At 56.0% G+C, this 18,130-nt stretch overlaps 1 protein-coding gene across 4 annotated transcripts in view; it reads right to left on the bottom strand.

Moving 5' to 3' along the window:
* Positions 1-18,130, bottom strand: part of SDK2 (sidekick cell adhesion molecule 2) — a 287,945-nt gene that overhangs the window by 88,857 nt on the left and 180,958 nt on the right. For 2 of the 4 annotated variants that reach the window (XM_084983442.1, XM_084983443.1), the window contains exons 1-6: positions 16,788-17,016; positions 12,296-12,429; positions 4,674-4,785; positions 2,218-2,408; positions 1,990-2,073; positions 184-378 (exon numbers count right to left, since the gene is read on the bottom strand). In XM_084983442.1, coding sequence (XP_084839568.1) covers positions 184-378; positions 1,990-2,073; positions 2,218-2,408; positions 4,674-4,696 — 493 coding nt within the window. In that variant the 5' untranslated portion in view covers positions 4,697-4,785; positions 12,296-12,429; positions 16,788-17,016. Of the gene's footprint in view, positions 1-183; positions 379-1,989; positions 2,074-2,217; positions 2,409-4,673; positions 4,786-12,295; positions 12,430-16,787; positions 17,017-18,130 lie in introns of those variants that run through there. The other 2 variants (XM_084983440.1, XM_084983441.1) reach the window with 1 other exon arrangement.

The following is an 18,130-nucleotide window of genomic DNA, read 5'->3' as shown; positions in this document are numbered from 1 at the left end:
GAACTCGAGGCTCTGGTTTATAAAAAACTACTGGCTTTGGAAACAGCGGGCATAACCAGCCAGAGCCCCCTGGGACCCACGTCTCTGCATCATACAGCATCCTGCTCTCGGGAGCCCCTGGCTTGGAGGAAAGCCGCATCCTGGGCGGGAGGGACCGGCGCAGGACGGCAGAGGCCAACTCACTGGTGACGGCCAGGTAGGTGGAGGTCTGCACCTCGCCGGCCGCATTGCGGGCGAAGCACTGGAACATGCCCGTGTCGTCGGGCACCAGCCCGCTGATCTGCAGGCCCCCGTCGCCCCGCTGCCGGAAGCGGCTCAGCCTCTCCACCTCCACCACGGCCGCGTCCTTGTACCAGGTGATGGAGGGCGGTGGTACACCTGGGGGAGACGAGCGCCCAGGGTCAGCCGCCCCCGAGGGATGCTCAGGTGGAGGCTGGCACTGCAAGTTCTCAAGGGGGGGGGGTGTCCCCAGTGTGTCTTGCTTTCTAGAACCTTCTCAGAGATGCCATTATTGGTCTTGGGGGTGGTGGTGGATGATGATCTTAGAGTTAACCATTCTCAAATTCTTATTTCGTAGGCATTCCAAGAAAAATTTAAAAGGTCCTGGGGTTAGTTTAACTTGGAAATGCTGCGTTGGACCAACTATACTTTTTTCTGCTGTATTTGGCAGAATCTTTTGTGTGCTCTGGGAACCTCCAGCAGGGTCCCTAACCCATGTGACTACTGAGCCTCGTTCCAGGGACGTGCATATGGGAAGAGCGTTCCTTCAGATGCTCCTAGAAGCCCCTCCCCCCAGGTCTGCACAGGGAGGTGAAAGGGGGCACCCCTTCACCCCCAGCCTGGCCCAAGCTTCATCCCCAGCCCATAGGTAACCCCAGCCCTCCCACCTCTCACTCTGCCTCTCTGCTCAAATGTGACTTCTACAGAAAAGCCCTCCAAAGCCCATTTGAAAGGCCACCCTGTGGCTCCAAGCCCCCTCAGCCTGCTCGTTTTCCCCTCCCTGTGGTTTCCAACCCCGACAGCCTGTGATACCGCGTTTCATCCGGCCGAGGCTGCACAGCCTCTCACACCGTGACGTCTCTGAGATCAGGACGCGTCTCCACTCGACAGCATGTCACAATTGAACTGGCAGCCTTTTGTCTTTCTTAGCGGCACATGAAGTAATGGGGCGCCTTACAAGCCACAGCGTTTCAGAGGAAATGAAATGAGGTCTCTGCATTTGTTTCTTGGTTTGTCTGCCTCCCTCCAGAGACCGTAAGTTTTGTAACTGCAGGGGTTTGGCTGTTCGGTTCATTCTGGGTCCTTCCTGCCCCAAGAACAGTATCAGCACATGGTAAGCCCCCCAAAACGTTTGTTCCATAAATGAATGGATCTCTGTCTTTCCTTTGGATGGTCTCGGAACAGAGGTCGTAATTCCCCCTCCACTGGACCCCCCACCTGGGCTACGTTCTCCTCTCTGCTCAGCATCAAACCTTCTCCTGTCACACACAGTCTCCCTCATCACCCCGTCATCCCAGAGTTCACCCTGGTTTCGGGTGCCTTTTACTCAGTCGAACTTGAAGGCGTGAGGGTGGGGATGGGAAAAGTAGAGTCTGCAGGAACGCCGACAAGGGGTTAAGTAGAAACGGTGGGGGACGATAAAGCAAAATGGCCCCAAAGCCAGGCAGAGATGCACCCAAGCTCTAGCAGTTCTGACAATGTGGCATTGTCTCCAGTGCTCAAATGATGGGTAATTTGGGTTTGTCACCTATCCTGAAAATTACGGTAATTTGGATTCATTTGTAACCTTCAAGTTATGGTAACACGGGATTGATTTCCAGCCCCGAGATTACGGTAATTTGGCTTGTTTGTTTCCTGGCGTGTCTGCTTACAGCCAGACTGACTCTCTGCTCAGCGATGATGCCCCAAGAAGGAGGTGGAATTTAGAAAAGTCGGTGTCAGGGACAGAAGAGGCTGAAGGTCTGGGGGTCCTTGTCTCCAATGAGTTACCTTTGGCCCGGCAGGGAACGTCCACCACTTTCTCCATCTCTGCTGTTATGTGTCTCTCTGGCTCCTTAACAAACTGAGGCGGCTCTGCAGGAGGAAAGACCCAGGGAGGGTATCAGAGCCATGCTCCTGTTGATATAGCCACGGTTTGGGTCATCCTGAAGTAGGCTCCAGCTGTGCTGTCCCTCCCCCTCAGGGGAACCCCAGCACTGCCCCCCTGCCCCATCTCACCCAGGACAGACAGGTAAGCTCCGCGGACAACAGACGGGACACTGCTGCTGCGCAGGACAGCCTCACACTCGTAGTAACCCGCGTCGCTGCCCGTGGGGTTGGGGATGGTGAGCCGACGGTTGTAGTCGCTGATGCCGCCAGACAGCAGTGCCCCATCCTTCTTCCAAATGATGTGCAGCTTGATTAGAGGCCTGGGGAGGGGATGGAGGGGAGGGCGGGCGCTCAGCCGCAGAGGCTTTCAGAGGCCGGAGAGGCAGGGTGGGGCGTGGTAAGGAGAGCAAGCCTGTAGGGCAGGGGGAGGGTGGCCAGATGCCTGGGTTTGGCCACGCCCCTGACACTTTCAGGGAGCAGAGCCTTTGGGGGAGACTTTCAGTGCCCTGGGCTCAGTTCCCCCATCTGCAAAATGGGTACGACTGTGCCCACCCAGGCCTTGTGGGGAGGGTGGGGGCATTGGTGCAGGACCCGGTCCTGGGGATAACTCATGCTTGAGGCTCTGGAAAGCAGGCAGGGGCCTTTCCCATGCATCTCTTTTTCTTCTGCTCTCCTCCATGTGCCAAGCGCCATCTGACCGAGATCAGTCGGTAGGAAGGTGTGACAGGTAAGGGAGAGAACCCCCAAAGTTTGGAGAGGGGGAAATTAAGGCAGGCAGGTGGACATACTGCCCCCTCCCCAACTCTTGGAGAGGGGTAAGGGCGGGATTGGTCTTCTGTCCCTCATCACTGACCCCCGGCACCCCAAGGACCCCTGAGCTTGGGTTTGCCCGGCTCTCCAGTTTGGCACCTGATGGGTCCCTGAGGGCGGATCTGTCAAGGTGGGGTCTTGACAGTTTCCTGGGGGCTCAGAGAGGTCCCACAAAAGAGGGGTCCAGGAGTTCCCACTGTGGGCAGTAGTTTAAGAATCCAACTGCAGTGGATCGGGTTGCTGCGGAGGTAAGGATCGGGTTGCTGGCCCGGCACAGAGGGTTAAAGGATCCAGTATTGCCACAGCTGCAGTGTAGATCACCGCTGAGGCTTGGATTCAATCCCTGGCCTGGGAACTTACTTATGCTGTGGGTGCAGCCATGAAAAAAAACAAAAAAACAAAAGGAGTCTGGGAACTTCCATACGCCACGGGTATGGCCATGAAAAAAAGCAAAAAGCAAAAGGGGTTCCGTGGCCCACGGGAGTGGTGTGAAGGGCATCAGGCAGGTTCTCTGTGCCCTACGTGCTCTGTTGCAACCTGGAGGCCTTTCCTGTGCTCGTGAGAAACTCAGGTTCCGAGGAGCATGCTTTTAGAGACGCCGCTACGGGGACACGCTCTCTAGGAATCGTCAGTGGGAGGTGACCTCGGGGCTCTTGGGCTAACTTCCCACCCAAGCACATCAGATCCTCTTTCTGGAGCACCTCGGAGGTGTCAGGTCAGACTGGTTCCAGCACTCTACCTACAGGCCATACTGCCAAGGGAGGTGCTGGATCATTCTGGTTTTACATCCCAGGACACTGAGGCCCAGAGTGAGCACAGGCCTTGGGGGAGGTGGCCTGTTGCACTGCAACTGCCATCAGCCAGCTGGGTGACCTTGGGTAAGTTGCTTGCCCTCTCTGGGCTTCAGAGTAGTGACACCTAGGCAGGGTAGTTGTTGGGAGAAGGGAGGTTTTACGGGAGGGCACTGGCATGGTGCCCACACACGATGAGGTGCAGTAATTGTTTCTTGAGTAAGGGAAGTGAGTGTCGTACATGGCTAAGAAGGGGCTACAGGAGTTCCCGTCGTGGCGCAGTGGTTAATGAATCCGACTAGGAACCATGAGGTTTCGGGTTCGATCCCTGGCCTCGGTCAGTGGGTTAAGGATCCGGCATTGCCGTGAGCTGTGGTGTCGGTTGCAGATGCGGCTTGGATCCCACATTGCTGTGGTTGTGGTATAGGCCGGCGGCTGTAGTTCCGATTAGACCCCTAGCCTGGGAACCTCCATATGCCGTGGAAGCGGCCCTAGAAAAGGCAAAAAGACAAAAAAAAAAAAAAAAAAAAAAAAGAGAAGGGGCTGCAATTGCCCTTGACTCCAGGTCTGCCCTCCTGCCAAGTCCATCACGTGACCTGTCTCCCAGGGCAGCTTCACTCTTGCCCGTACTTGCATGCAGGGAGGGCAGGGCTGGCCGAGGCCAGCCGCCCATCTCTAGGCTGCTCAGCATGTTGGAAGGGAGCGGATCCCTGGCCTGCCCCAAATATCCCGGGCTGGGATCTCTGCCCCGTAACTCCCACTTGAGGCCCAGTCTCTCCTCTTGGGCCGCAGAGAACGAGCAGGCCTGGCCACAGGGGACAGCCTCTGACAGCTCGTCTTCCCTCCTCCAGGCGCAATACCTCATCGGCTCTCATGGGTCCTCGTGGGCCACTTGGGGACTTTTCTGAATTTCGACTGGTCTTCCGGCGCCCACAGGTCCGGAGCCCCTGCTGGAGTAAAGTGGGGGTGGGGTGGGATACCCACCTGGCATTGGCCACACACTCCATGGTCACCTCCGAGGTCCCGGCCACCACGCTGGTGTTCTTGGGAGGAATGATGATGGTTGGAGCAATGGGGTCTGCAGGGCCCCCAACATCTGGGGAGAGGGCAGGTGTTAGCTGGGAACAGAGGCCGGAAATCCCATCTGTGTCCGGCCCGTACTGGGGGGCTGCCCTGGGAGACCTCTGACCTCATGTGGGGGGGCAGGGGGCCATGGGGCAGCCACCCAAGCAGCCCCAGAGCTGAACCTCAGACACTGATCCCAGGAACCCTCCCACCCCTCCTCCTCCACAGTGTCCCTAGGGAGCCCACTGGAGACCTCCGAGGCCTCCCCACTCCTCCTGTAATGCAGCCACGCCCTCCTCCTCATGCCTCTGTCCTGGTATTTTGCCTCCCAGATCCTTCTCTCCACCTGCTCTCATCTTGCTGGCTTTCTTCTTCATTTGCCACCTCTTCCAGCCGAATGCAAACTCCCTGTACTGGCTTGAATCCTGTCCCCCAAGTTCATGTCCATGGCAGTTGTGAATGTCACCTTATTTGGAAGTTGGGTCTTTGCAAGTGTAATCAAGTTCAGCTGAGGCCCTTATGAGGTGTCCTTATAAGACGGGGGATCTTCAGACAGAGTCACACGGGGGAGAAGGGCCAGGTGAAGGTGGAAGCAGAGACTGCGGTGATGAATTACAAGCCAAGAACACCAAGGACTGCCAGCAACCCCGGAGGCTTGGAGAGGCAGGAAAGACCCTCCCCAGAGAAAACTCGGGCCTGCTGGCACTGGGGGTTCAGACTTCCAGCCTCCTGAGCTGAGAGAATAAACTTCTGTTGCAATAGGCCACCCAGCCTGTGGTCCTTCGTGAAGGCAGCCTTAGGAATAAATACGGTTCCGGTTCCGAGGCAGGAATCTCATTTGTCTTTGCTTTGGACTGAATGCCTTTTTGTCTGTTGAAGCCCTAACCCCTGCTGTGAACTTGGGATGGGGTCTTCGAGAGGTAATGGGTTAAATGAGGTCATAAGGATGGGGCCCTAATCCAACTGGGTTAGTGCCCTGAGAAGATGAGGACGAGACTCCACCCCACTGCTCTGCTCTCTCTCTCTCTCCCTCTCTCCCTCTCTCTCTCTCTCTCTCTCTCTCTCTCGGCCATGTGAGGCCATAACCAGAAGGCGACCATCTGCAGACCAGGAAGAAGGCCTTCGGCCAAAACCCACCGCGTTGGTACCTTGATCTTGGACCCCCAGAACCGTGAGAAGTAAATGCCTGCCTTTAAGCCCTACAGTCTGTAGTGTTCTGTCACAGCAGCCTGAGCGAAGCCAGTTCTGCTCACTGCCACTTCCCGAAACATGTCACACGGCACAGAGTAGGTGCTCAAATATATTAGGGGAATGAAGGGTGGGATTAAAGCTGTTATTGTTTAACTTCCAGGGTCAGCAGTTAGAAGGAAAGAGCACTTAGCACGAGTGGGTTTTATAAAGCAAAACAATACCCTCAACCAGCGTTTCCTTTTTCATTTTTTGAGTCCTTTAAGAAGTGGCCAGGTTCTTATCTTTGTGGGTCAGTGCAGACCCAATATTGGCAGAAACTCCAATAGTCTCTGTACACCTGCCCCGCGGCTCCTAAAAATACAAGCGCCAAGGACTTTTTCTCTCCTGACAGATCCATCCAGTTGGCGCCTTTCCAGGAAGTTCTGGAGGTGGCAGGCCACGGTGACATGCACAGCCTTGGGGCAACAGCAAGAGGACATCCTTTATGGGGAAGTCAGGCTGCAGCCCCACGGCTGCCCTGGGCCACCCTGGCAGCCCCAGGAAAGGTTTTCCTGCCTCCCCTCCAAGCCTCGCTGGGAAAGGCCCAGGTAGAATGGGAAAAAAATGTAAAAAAGTAAAATGGGGGGGGGAAGGGAGCATATAAAGCAAAATAATTGCAACAATATAAAAGCCTCATGTAGGTGCCATAAAGAGCGATCGGATTGAAAGCTGCTGATATAGCTGAATCCATAAAAGTGTGCTCCACGTTGTTTATTACATGCCGGGGTGCGCAGGTACTGCGGCCCAGATTAATGGGGCACGAGGAGGAGACAGACAGTTAGAGCCCCACGGCGTAGATGGATAAACAGAGCCCTCGGAGTTTAAAAATACGAGGGTTGCCCCCGGACCTCAGGGCTAGCTTGCTGGCTTTGGGAGGGAATGAGTGGGGGGGCAGAGGAAATTGACACCCACCGGGGACCCAGGAGCCCTGCCCAGGTCCAGGTGGCAGCTGGCAGGGCTTGAGGGGAGGGGCCCTGGATTCAGCGAGGGAGGACCTCAGGGTCAGGAAGCCCTGGTTCCAAAGCTCCTTCTGCCCCAGGCGTCCTGGGCATGACTCCAGCTGGCCAATTTACCTCCTGAGTCTCAGTTTTCTCAGCTGCAAAATGGGGGTTAAAAAAATCACCATCTCTTAGGGTGGTGTGGGTTTAGCCCCTGACGTGTCATGTCTTTTCTGGGCAAGGACTCAGTATGTGCCAGGCTGAGTGCCGGGAGTCCCCACTGAGCAGGATGGGCAGGGGTCTGTCCTCATGGCAAGCACAGTTGGGGAATAAGCCAGATCTGTGCTTAGATGTTCAAGAGATTAAAGATGTATGTGGTGGGTGCTTGGAAGGAGGGTCCTGTCGGGGTGCGGCTAAGCTGGTCCCGGGTGAAACAGAGTACCGGGCACATAGTAGGAGCTCCACAGATGACAGTCCCTCCTCTGAGGACTTGCCTGCCTGTGCTTGTGGAAGGTGGGGGGAATTTCCTTGCTTCTTCTTCCCACCCGCAGCCCAGCCAGGACCAACTGATGGAGCCAGAGGCTACCAGGAGGTGAGGCTGCAGACCCTCAGGCGGCTCTTGACCCAGGGAAAGAGGACCTACATGTTAGCTGCTACGAGAGATCAAGCAAAGCCTCAAGCGCTCCCTGGAGACTCCCAGGAGATGGGGGAATGCGCATGGAGCTCAGAGAAGCCAGAAGGAAGAAGAACATTCCAGAACTTCACTGCATGAATGACAGAGGGACAAATGAGGGGAGCTGGAGATAAATACGGCCGCAATGCGGAGGGGCCCCTAGAGCACTAGGATGGATGGTGGGGGGTGTGGTCCCAGAGGAGATCCTGGCCCACATGCTGCCCTTTCCTGATTGGTTACTGTGCTTTTCCTGGCTGAGCCCAGATGTGTCCTCAGAATCCTTCTTAACACAGTGCCAAGAATGGATCAGAGCAAGCCAATGAGGTGAAACCCATTTTCCACCCTGGGAAGGGGGAGTCAAGGCAGATTGGACTGGGAGAGGTTAGATCGGGGCCAGGTGAGAGTATTGGCAAGCTGGGCTGTGGGCTGGAAGTTGGCCCTAGGGGGGCACCTGGGAACAGAGGGCTGACAGCCACGAGGACAAGTGCCTGGAGAGGGGGCCCCCTTGACAGAGGAAAGGTAAGCCTGAGAGGAACTGATTTGCAAAGAAGAGGGATGGATTGGGATTTTCGTCTCCCTGGGTTTGAGATGCCGGAACAAAGATGCTCAGGAGGGCTGTTTAGGAACGTGGGGCAGGAGGGCCGGGCGGCGAGGGGCCCAGCGAGAACAGGATGGTGGGACCAGGGGGAGCCTGGGGACCAGGGTTGGGGGTGGGAGGGACAAAGGGCCAAGAACCAGGCGTGGGCTTGTTCACTGCAGGGAAGAAGGAAGCAGGGGACAGAACAGTGTGAGACATGGAGTGTTCTGGAAGCTCAGATACAACAGGGGTGCCCGGGGCCGGGGAGGGGGGAGTGTCAACGGAGCTGAACTTCCTGAGCAGTCAAGGAGAACCCGGATGGAGGAAGAGGATTCGCAACCAGGAGGTCGCCAGTGACGGGGGAAGGGGAGAGGGCAAGGAGCTGGCAGTGGCGGCCAGGACCCAGAGCTGAGGACTGGGCGGGCGGATGACTTCCCGAGCGGAGTCGAAGAAAGCAGACAGCAGGGCTCTCCCAGTGGCCGGCAGCCAAAAGGGAGCTCTGCTTCCCTCTGGGACATTTGGGGAGCGGTTAATGATGCGAGTTGCAGCCAGGGGCACCCACTCCCGTTCTCGGGTTTGTGCATCATTAGCCAAGGTCACTGGGAAGTAAATGTGTCACCTCTTTGGCCTCTGCTCCTTCAGCTTTCTCGTCTGTACCTGTGGGGGTGCTGATGGCCTGCCTCGAGGGACTGCTGTAATGATCCAACAGCGAAGTGTCCAGACAATGCCTGGCACATGGGAGCGATGGGAAGGGAGCCTCCTGGGTAGTGAAGGCAGAGAGGGACAGCTTGGGCACGGCCCGCCCTCAGCAGCAGGACACACCTTCCGTCAGGTGCTCTCTGCTACGGAGGATGCTGCCGGCTCCGGGTCTCCGGATGGCTGGCTAGGGTGAGGGGACCCCTGGCCGTGCTCAGGCACGGGATGGAAGACACCTGCCTCATTTGCCCCCCATCAGACAGTGGGGTGAACAGGGCCCCAAAGGTCAAGTGGAACCATTACATGCAAACCAGAGCAAGGAGGGAGTTCCCGTTGTGGCTCGGTGGTAATGAACCCGACTAGTATCCGTGAAGACAAGGGTTCCATCCCTGTCAGTGGGTTAAGGATCTGGTGTTGCTGTGAGCTGTGGTGTAGGTCGCAGACACAGCTTGGATCCTCCGCTGCTGTGGCCGTGGCGTAGGCTGGCAGCTGCAGCTCCAATTCAACCCCTAGCCTGGGAACTTCCATATGCCATGGGCGCGGCCCTGAAAAGACAGAAAAAGAAAAAAAAAAAACAAAAACAGAGCAAGGAGGACTCGCATCTTCCACCTGAGCTCAGGATGGTTGATGGGGCCCTGGGGTGGGAGGAAGCTTAGGGGCTCCCCATACTGGGGCAAAGTTGGGGCCCGCTGCCCCAGGATGATTTTGATAACAGTGCAATGGGGGACACCCACTGTGATCCAGTCTCCCCGAGTCACCTCACTGAATCCTCCCAGCTCAGCTTTGCCATCAGCATCACATCACAGATGAAACTGTGGCTTGGGGACCACGTGACTGGGTCGCAGGTCAAGCGGGTGGCAGGGCAGGGAGGCGAGCTGCTCCCCTCTGCTGGGCAGGCTTCCAGCTGCCCACGAGCCCAGGGCCGACCTGCCCTGTCTAACACAGGGGGGCCAGAGAACCACAGGTGGCTCTACGCTCCTGAAATGTGACTGGTGTCCCTTCGATTGCATGGGACTTAATTTTATCTAATTTACATTTAATTGAAAGCTGATCCCCAAATCAGTTATTAGAACACTTTTAAAAATGTGCAGAACAACTTGGGCACACAAGGCCACCTTTCCAGCTGTAAATTTTCTGAATTCTAAATACAGATCACGTATTTCAGGTGAAAATTCAGCATTCAAATTGAAATGAGCTCTAAGTATAAAATACACACGGATTTCAAAGACTTAGTAGGAAAAAAAAAAGCCCAGTGTAAAGTATCTCATTAATATTTTCTATATGGATTGTGTGTGAAACCGGTAATATTTTGGATATGTTGCATTAAACAAAATGTGATCAAATTAATTTCACATGTTTCTTTTTCTTTCTTAAAAAGCAAGGCTCCTGGCCAATTTCACCGTGTCTGTGGCTCACATTATCATTATCATTTTACTGGACAGTGCAGCTCCGATCTCTGGGACCACCCCCCAGGGTCGGACTTTTTAAGAGCTGTGACAGTCTGTGTGAGGTCACCTGGGTGACACCTGGGCAGGGGGCCACTGAGCTTTGCTCGCTGTTTTGGCTTCCAAAGAGCACGGGTGTTGCTGAGCAGCTGAGCTTTGCTGAGCAGAGGCGGGATGAGGGGGTCAGAGGGGAGGGGTGAGGCTGGGGTGAGACAGGAGGGTGGATGCAACCGGTGGTGGGACAAGTGACAATCCCTTTTAGTGTACTGGCTGGCAGGCAGGCAGCTGCGGGATTTGTGTCAGTGACAGGAACAGGGATTCGAAGTGCAGTCACTCGTGGGAGGAGAAATTAGCTGAAAACCAGCTAATTCTGCTCTCAAACCAGTCTTGTTCCCTGCGTGAGAGCAGGAGACAAGAGGAGATGGGAGAGAAACAGACGACGGTGTGGGGAGGCTGGAGCAGACACTGGGGTCCTAATGGACCCTGCCTGCCTCTGTGGGACCAGCCAGAGGGCTCGGGGGCGGGGTGACATGGAGCACAGAGTGATCACACCGCCTCCTGTCGGCCAGGAGGACGTTGGGTGCTGGATGAGGGGCCTAGAGCAGGTGGCTCCAACCTTGGTCTCAGGATCGACTGAGTTACCCAGGAAGACGCCTGGCCTTGACTCAGAGCGTGAGCATCCCTCCTGCCAAACAATTTGATTCTCTTAGACCCCAGGTGCTCTGATCCCTGGAAAACACAGGGGGCGAAACATCTCCCTCTGACAGTTATATTCCTTTTCTTAGAGATACAACAGCGCCCCCGGTCACGGGCTGGGCTCCAGGTTGCCTGCACTAGACTGAGACCGGTCAACGTCAGAGGTTACACCCGTGACCCCGAGAGCTCAGTATCCAGCCTGGAACCCGTCTCCCTGCATCCAGGTCTCTTTCTTGGCAGACAGGAGCCATAACTGAGGTCGTGGGAGGGCTTCTGCTGGTGCCCAGAGGGCCCAGGAATGGGCAGGGTCTGGGCTGGGGAATGTTCGGGGCTTTCTGGAAGGACAGGCTGGGATCTGAGGAAGGACACAGGAGGTCCCATGCTGGCCGGCACCCTTATCTTGCCACTGGCAGGGGTGTCCCAGCGGGACCATGGGTGGCAAATGAGGCTGGCTTTGGAGCAGCAGTTGTGCAGATGTGGAGGGATTAGAACATCTGGCTCCCCCAGGCTGTGTGGCTGCTCGGCTGCTTCCGGAAGCTGTGGCCTCCTCCCACACCCACCTCTCTATCCCTGGGATGGCACGTGGAGGGGGGGCCCGGCCCGGGTGGGGAGAAGCAGCCAGGGTCAGGAGCCTGCCTGCGGTCTTGGATGGAGAAATACTTCTCGGCCAAGGAAACTCAAGGAGTCCCCCTTTAAATCTGCTCCTCCCTGGGCTCTGCCACCGGGGAGAGCTTCGCCTCCCCCTCCAGGGGGCCAGGTGGTCTCTGGGGATGGGCACAGGGGCACTTTGAGGTGAGAGCCTGTGTTCCCATCAGCGAGGGTGGCTTGGCTCCAAGTCAACGTGGTGCTTTTTAGGTGCCAGCTGCATAGAGGCGGGTAGTCTATTTCTGTAAAAATGAGCCTCCCGTCTCCTGGCGGGCTCTCTCCATCAGCACCTGAGCCGCAAGGGCGGCCGTAACCCTCTGCTGCACACGCCTTCTCCGACGTTCCACGCCCTCCCCAGGCCTCCAGGGGCCCAGCTCACAGCCAAGCTAAGCATCTCCTCTCCTGATTGGATCGCAGACTCGTCAGGGGAATGGGGTGCAGAATCCAGCCCCCTCCTGGCCTCCGCCTCCCACTCCCACCCCCAGTTGGGTCTCCTCCTCCTCAAGTCAGCTCTTCCCTGCCCTCCCGCAGCCTCCCCCCGCCACCCCGCCACTCCATCTTCGCAATGACCCCCCAGAGCCCCATTCCCGAGATTTAATGACGCGCTCCGCCACGGGTCCCAGGTCCTGCCGCTTACTTACTCTCCACGGCGAGAGTGATGGGCTGGCTGGTCTTGTTATCGCCGTTCTTGTCATTAACCGCCTGCACGTAGTAGCGGCCCGCGTCGGGAGCCACGGTTGACAGGATGACGAGGGTGTTCTCCAGGGTGATGGCTCTGGGAAGAGGAAAGGGACTCCTCTGAGGGGCTGAGCGGCTCTGAGCATCCAGGGATGGGAGCAGGGACCAGATGCCGGGTGCCCCCAGGACCCCCTCCTCCAGCCTGCCTCCCGGATCCACTTACAGCCTATACTCCGGCCATGCTGAGTTTGCAGAGTCCCAATATGCTGCCAGCGCTGGGGACCCGACCCAAAGACAGCAACGTCCAGGGGTCTGAGACCGTCCACGGGATGCTTCCCTGCCCCCCACCCCAGGCCTGGGCTAGGGGCCAGAGCTCCGAATTCTACCCTTTCTGTGCTGCAGCATGGATGGCAGGGCGACCCTCTGTACCAGGAGCATCCAGCACTAAAGAAAGTCACTCACTGGAATGAATGAGTGAGTCAATGAATGAATGACCGAAACATATTTTATTAAGAAATGAGCAGGACGGTTCCGGAATCACGGCTGAACCTACTCCTGAAGCCGTTTAGGTTGATTCCAAGGCCACAGGTTGCCTGCCACACAGACTTCTGGGGTCCCACCCCCCACAGCCCCCTTCTTGGGGTTTCTGATTCTTTCTCCTGGAAGCTGGTCTGTGAAAGTGGGATGGGCTGGGCTGGTTGAGAGAGAAAAAGGATGCTGGCCGGGCCACGGAGTGGTCCACAAATGGGCAGTTTGCTCCCAAGCTGGTTCCCGCTGCTGGAATCCCATCTGGTAGCCCCTCAGCGACCTGGTCTGCAGGCAGGGCAAAGGGCTTGTTCAAGTGGGGAGCTGGGGGCCCCCCGCTGCCGTGGGTGCCAGAGCACCATGCCTGCGACCCTGCCCCGCACCTCCTTCCACCCCACCCCTCCTGAGGACAAACAAAACCACTCGTTTGTCAAGTCTATCCCAGGATCTTAATGGGATGCACTCGAGACAGCTGTTAAACATCCTTAATGTAAGTTTAACAAGGACAAATCCAGTTGAATTCTTTTCAAATTTTCCCATTAGGTGAATGGTACAGAGTTTTAAACAGGCTCTCAAATAAACATCCCCACGATGTTTAAACAGCCTAGTCGCTCCTGCAGGCTGCGCCGGGGTCCCCCCTTCTTCTGGTTTTGGGGGTTCGAGTGCCAAGTGTCACCCTGCCTGCTGGGCTCCAGGAAGTAGGAAGACAAAGCCTCCTGCCCCGAGGCCGGCCGAGTACCCTAATGATGCCATCCCCCTCCCCCAGCCCCCGGGAGCTCTTTTAACCTCCAGCTAATGAGGCGATGGGCGTTGGGACAGAGCCAGACCGAAATATTTTAAAGTGGACACTATGGGACAGGGATGGTGACCATTTCCTCACGTGGGAGTCTCCCGCAGGGGCCCTGGTCCTTTAGTGTAGATTGTGGGGGTGGGTGAGGGCTGGGGGAAGGGGGAGGGAGGCTGGGCTCAGGCCAGGACAGGAGCACACGGCTTCCCTACGGCTGGCCTCAGTCTTCTCACCCGTGTAAGGGGTGGAAGCAGATGTGCGTGCAGATCCCTTCCAGCCCTGAGGCTGAGGGATTCGATTCCTGTGGCTGCTCCTGTGAGTCCCCATCTGGTCTGAGGCTGCCCCCTCCCTCTACCCCAGCCCCCTCCCGGCCCACCGTCCAAGGTCAGGGCTAATGATGAGCCGGGGTGCATGTGGACCCCTTGGGCTCCAGCTTCCGCAGCCGCTGCCCTGGTGCGGTAGGAGCAGGCTGAATGAGGTCATTGGCTGGGGGGCATGGCCTGGTCCCGCTCTCCAGTTTACCTGCCTGTCCTGAACCCCCCATTTTGGCCCCCGGAGAAGAAGGCTCCCACCTCCGATTCCTTCTCTCTTTAACCATGAAGACTCTCCCCCACTTCCACTCTCTCTTTCGCCTAAATTTGTCCTATTATGATCCATCCTTCTTAGTGGCTCTCAGTCAGGGCTGGCTTCACCCTCCAGGGGACGTGAGACAATGTCTGAAGAGGTTCTGCTTATCCCAGCCGTCAGGTTGCACTAGTCACTAGCAGACAGAGGTCAGGGATGCTGGTAAGCCACCCCCCCCCACCGCCCCCCGCGTGCTCAGGACAGCCCACGCAATGAAGATTTGTCGGGTCCAAAATGTGGGCTGATCCCGTCCTGGGGGATGGCCTGTGGAGGTGGCAGGGATGGTGGCCATCCTCCTCCGTTTTGGGGTCCCCTTCCACTGAGAACGGAAGCTGCGGGGAAGTCAGGGGCCACCCAGCCCAGCCCCCTTGCATCCAGGTGAGAGCTGGCTGACTCAGGGGGACATGGAGGGTGTGCCCCACTTCTGGGCTTGGACCAGCCAGGCTGCTGGAATCCCAGCGTGGACGAGCGCGGAGCCCCCGCCAGCCAGGACCCCCGAGTGACTGTGGAGGAGGGCACCCTCCCATCCTGAGTCCACTGTGGGATTTTCAGTTGGCAAGGAATAAACTGCTCTGGTGCTAAGTCCTGGGGATTTGGAAGTCTCAGTCATGTAGCTGGCATGGCCTTGACTGGCGCTACAGGAAAGCACTGTGTCCAGGACCCCCAGGGCCTGGGATCGAATTCTGAATGTGGAGAACAGGAGGCAGAGAGCTGGGGACGTGCTAGTGGCCTTTTGACCCACGTTCCCTCTGTCCTCAGCAGGAGGCTAAGGAAGGTCTCTGGGCTAGCAGTTTCCCGCAGGACGAGCATCCCATTGAAAGATGGTTCTAGACCAAGCCTGCCCCTCACTTCCAGAGTGCACAAAACTGACTGTGGCACACAGGAGGGCTTCCGGCCTGCTGCATCCAGAGGTCCCACAGCGAAGGAAGCTGCCGGAATTCTTGCAGGCAGGGTGTGGACGTTAGGGCTCTATCTCAAGTAGGACTGTGTTTTATATATTTGCTTTTTAGGTGTATGTGTGTATATATATATATATATATATATATATATATATATATATATATATATATTTTGCACCCATGGAGGGCGTATGGAAGGTCCCAGGCTAGGGGTCGAGTCAGAGCTGTAGCCGCTAGCCTATGCCACAGCCACAGAAACACAGGATCCGAGCTTTGTCTGCAACTTATACCACAGCACAGGGCAACGCCGGATCATTAACCCACTGAGCGAGGGATCGAACCTCCGTCCTCATGGATCTTAGATTTGTTTCTGCTGAGCCACAACGGGAACTCCAAGGCTGCATTACATATTTAAAAATTTTTTTTTTCTTTTTATGGCTACACCTGCAGCATACGGAGGTTCCCCGGCTAGGGGTCCAATAGGAGCTGCAGCCACCATCCTATGCCACAGCCACAACGATGCCTGATCTGAGACGCATCTTCCACCTACACTGCGTAGGATCCAGCAATGCCGGATCCTTAACCCACTGAGTGAGGCTAGGGATGGAACCCGCATGCTTATAGTCACAGCATCAGGTTCTTAATGCAATGAGCCACAATGGGAACTGAGGACTGGGTTATAATTTTAAGTCATACTCCTCTGTTTCAATTTCCTGGGTCTTTCCTGCTTCTCTGATTGGCCCAGCTCCCACCCACCTTGCATCCACTACTCCTAGGAAGCCCTTTCTTCTCGGCTCCATGGGGGCCCATTTGATCATGTAATTAAGGCTAAAATAAATCACCACAGAACCTGCCCAAAGCCCCCAGCATGCGTCTTTTTAGGGTCCTTGTCTCCTTTTCAATGATGAGTATCAAGGAGAGAGCGAGGTTGCTAATCACTTCTGCCCCGGGAGTCCGCGCGGTCCTCTGTAGATAGCGCCCGTCTTTGGCACCCCGCGCTCCTCACTGGCTGATAGCGCTTGTCAGATGCGTATCTCCGGCAAACAGATACGGGAGAATTTGTTTCCGGGGACCTCTCCTCTGGGTTACGAATATTAATCTGCTGTAATTGCTGAGATAAAATCCCCACCGAGTTCTAGCCTGCATTTGCTAGGAGAGCGGGAAGGGGGCGGGCGGGACCAGAAAGCACACACGTGCTTGTGTGCATGTGCGTGTGTGCGTGTGTGCACGCCGAGATGGCCCTGTCGGGGTGCCAGAGGCTGTGGGGGATGGAAAGGGGGCTGAGGGCAGAGGCCAGAGGCCAGGAACAACAGAAGGAAGTGGGAGGCTGTTAGGAAAGGGTTGATGGGAGTCAGGCTGGAGAAAGGGCTTCATCTCCCGCAGCAAACGGAGTAGACAGACGCCCACATGGCCCTCCAGCAGCCACAGCCCACATTGCTCATCTAGTCCCCTGCTCTTCCCCCTGCCACCCCCTGCGTCTGAGCGAGGGCTCAGAATCCTCAACACAGTATCCCCGGCAGCCACTTGCAAGCGACTGGCTTGCAGGTCCCATCACTGCTACACCAGGACGCGTGAGGTAACCCCAGAAAAGGGAGTTCGGAGGGGCGGGGACTCACCTACCTGTGCCAGCACTTGTCTGGCAGAGCTGCTCCTGCGGCACATGGAATTCCCAGGCTAAAGGTCGGATCAGAGCTGTAGCTGCTGGCCTACACCATGGCCACTGCAACTCGGGATCCAAGCTGCATCTGAGACCTGCACCACAGCTCACGGCAATGCCGAATCCTTGACCCGCTGAGCGAGGCCAGGGATTAAACCCACATCCTCATGGATACTAGTTGGATTCGTTACTGTTGAGCCACAACAGGAACTCCTCAACTTCAGTCTCTGTGTTAATGGTTAACCACGCTTGGCTGGTTTGATTGCACCTTCATTAGGCTTAAGAGAGCCTGCTCCAACCCACACAGCACGAGTCCACCTGTGAACCTGGGGGGCCTCCAGTTGTCACCTGCTCTCTAGCAGCGCCTTTGCCAAATGACTTTGCAGTCCTCTCACTCAAGGGCAGAGTTAATTTCCCTGCTTCCTCTTTATTTTTTAATTTTTTTTTTCTTCTTTTTGTCTGTGCCCATGGCATGTGAAAGTTCCCGGGCCAGGAATTTAACCCAAGCCACTGCAGTGACAATGCTGAGTCCTTAGCCACTAGACCACCAGGGAACTCCTTTCCCCACCTCCCGTTTGTCACTGCCTCAGGTTGATCCCCCAACACACTGAGAAACTCCCGACCTCCAGAGTTCCCACCCCAGACCCCAGAAGAAGGGGAGGGGCTTAAGGAACCCTACCTTGTCATGTACCATCAATAAAGGACATTGTACCACACCCTCTGCCAAAAAACCTGAGTCTGAGTTCTACATGTGGCTTGCTTTGACCAATGAGATGTTAGCAGAAGCTTGAAAAGTCTGTGTTTTGCTTCTCCTGTAATTACCAGGAGATGATGCTAGGGTTTGCTGGCTGGAGGCTGAGACACATGGACCAGAGTGGAGTTACCCAGACCCTCTAATCAGCCAACTCCAGCCACCTGAGGGAGCCAGGCTGAGCTCACCAATCTGCCAATTCACAGACTGACAAACAGATTGATAAATAAAGGCTTATTGCATCAGGTCACTGGGACCATTTGTTACGCAGCACTGTGTCTATAGGTAACAGATACATTCAAGGACTGTGGTTCTCAATTGGGCTGCATGTTGGCATCACTGGGGAGTGTTTATTTTTCATTTTTTGTAAAAAAAAGTTTTACTGAAGTAGAATTGATTTACACGATCGTGATAATTTCTGCTGTATGGCAATGCGATTGAGTGATACATGCACGGGGAAGTTTTAAACAGCTCCCATGCCTGGGTATATCCCATTTCAATGAAATCAGAATGTGTGAAGGGTAGAATCTCATGATCAATAGCTTTGAAATTGTC

The sequence above is a fragment of the Sus scrofa genome, chromosome 12 (assembly GCF_054392235.1).
Source record: "Sus scrofa isolate SSC_HxYL_T2T_F1_AM1 chromosome 12, Sscrofa_HxYL_maternal_Yorkshire_Landrace_v2.0, whole genome shotgun sequence".
NCBI lineage: Eukaryota > Metazoa > Chordata > Mammalia > Artiodactyla > Suidae > Sus > Sus scrofa.
Note: the sequence above shows the minus strand (reverse complement) of the source record. Positions and strands in the feature narration are given on the sequence as shown.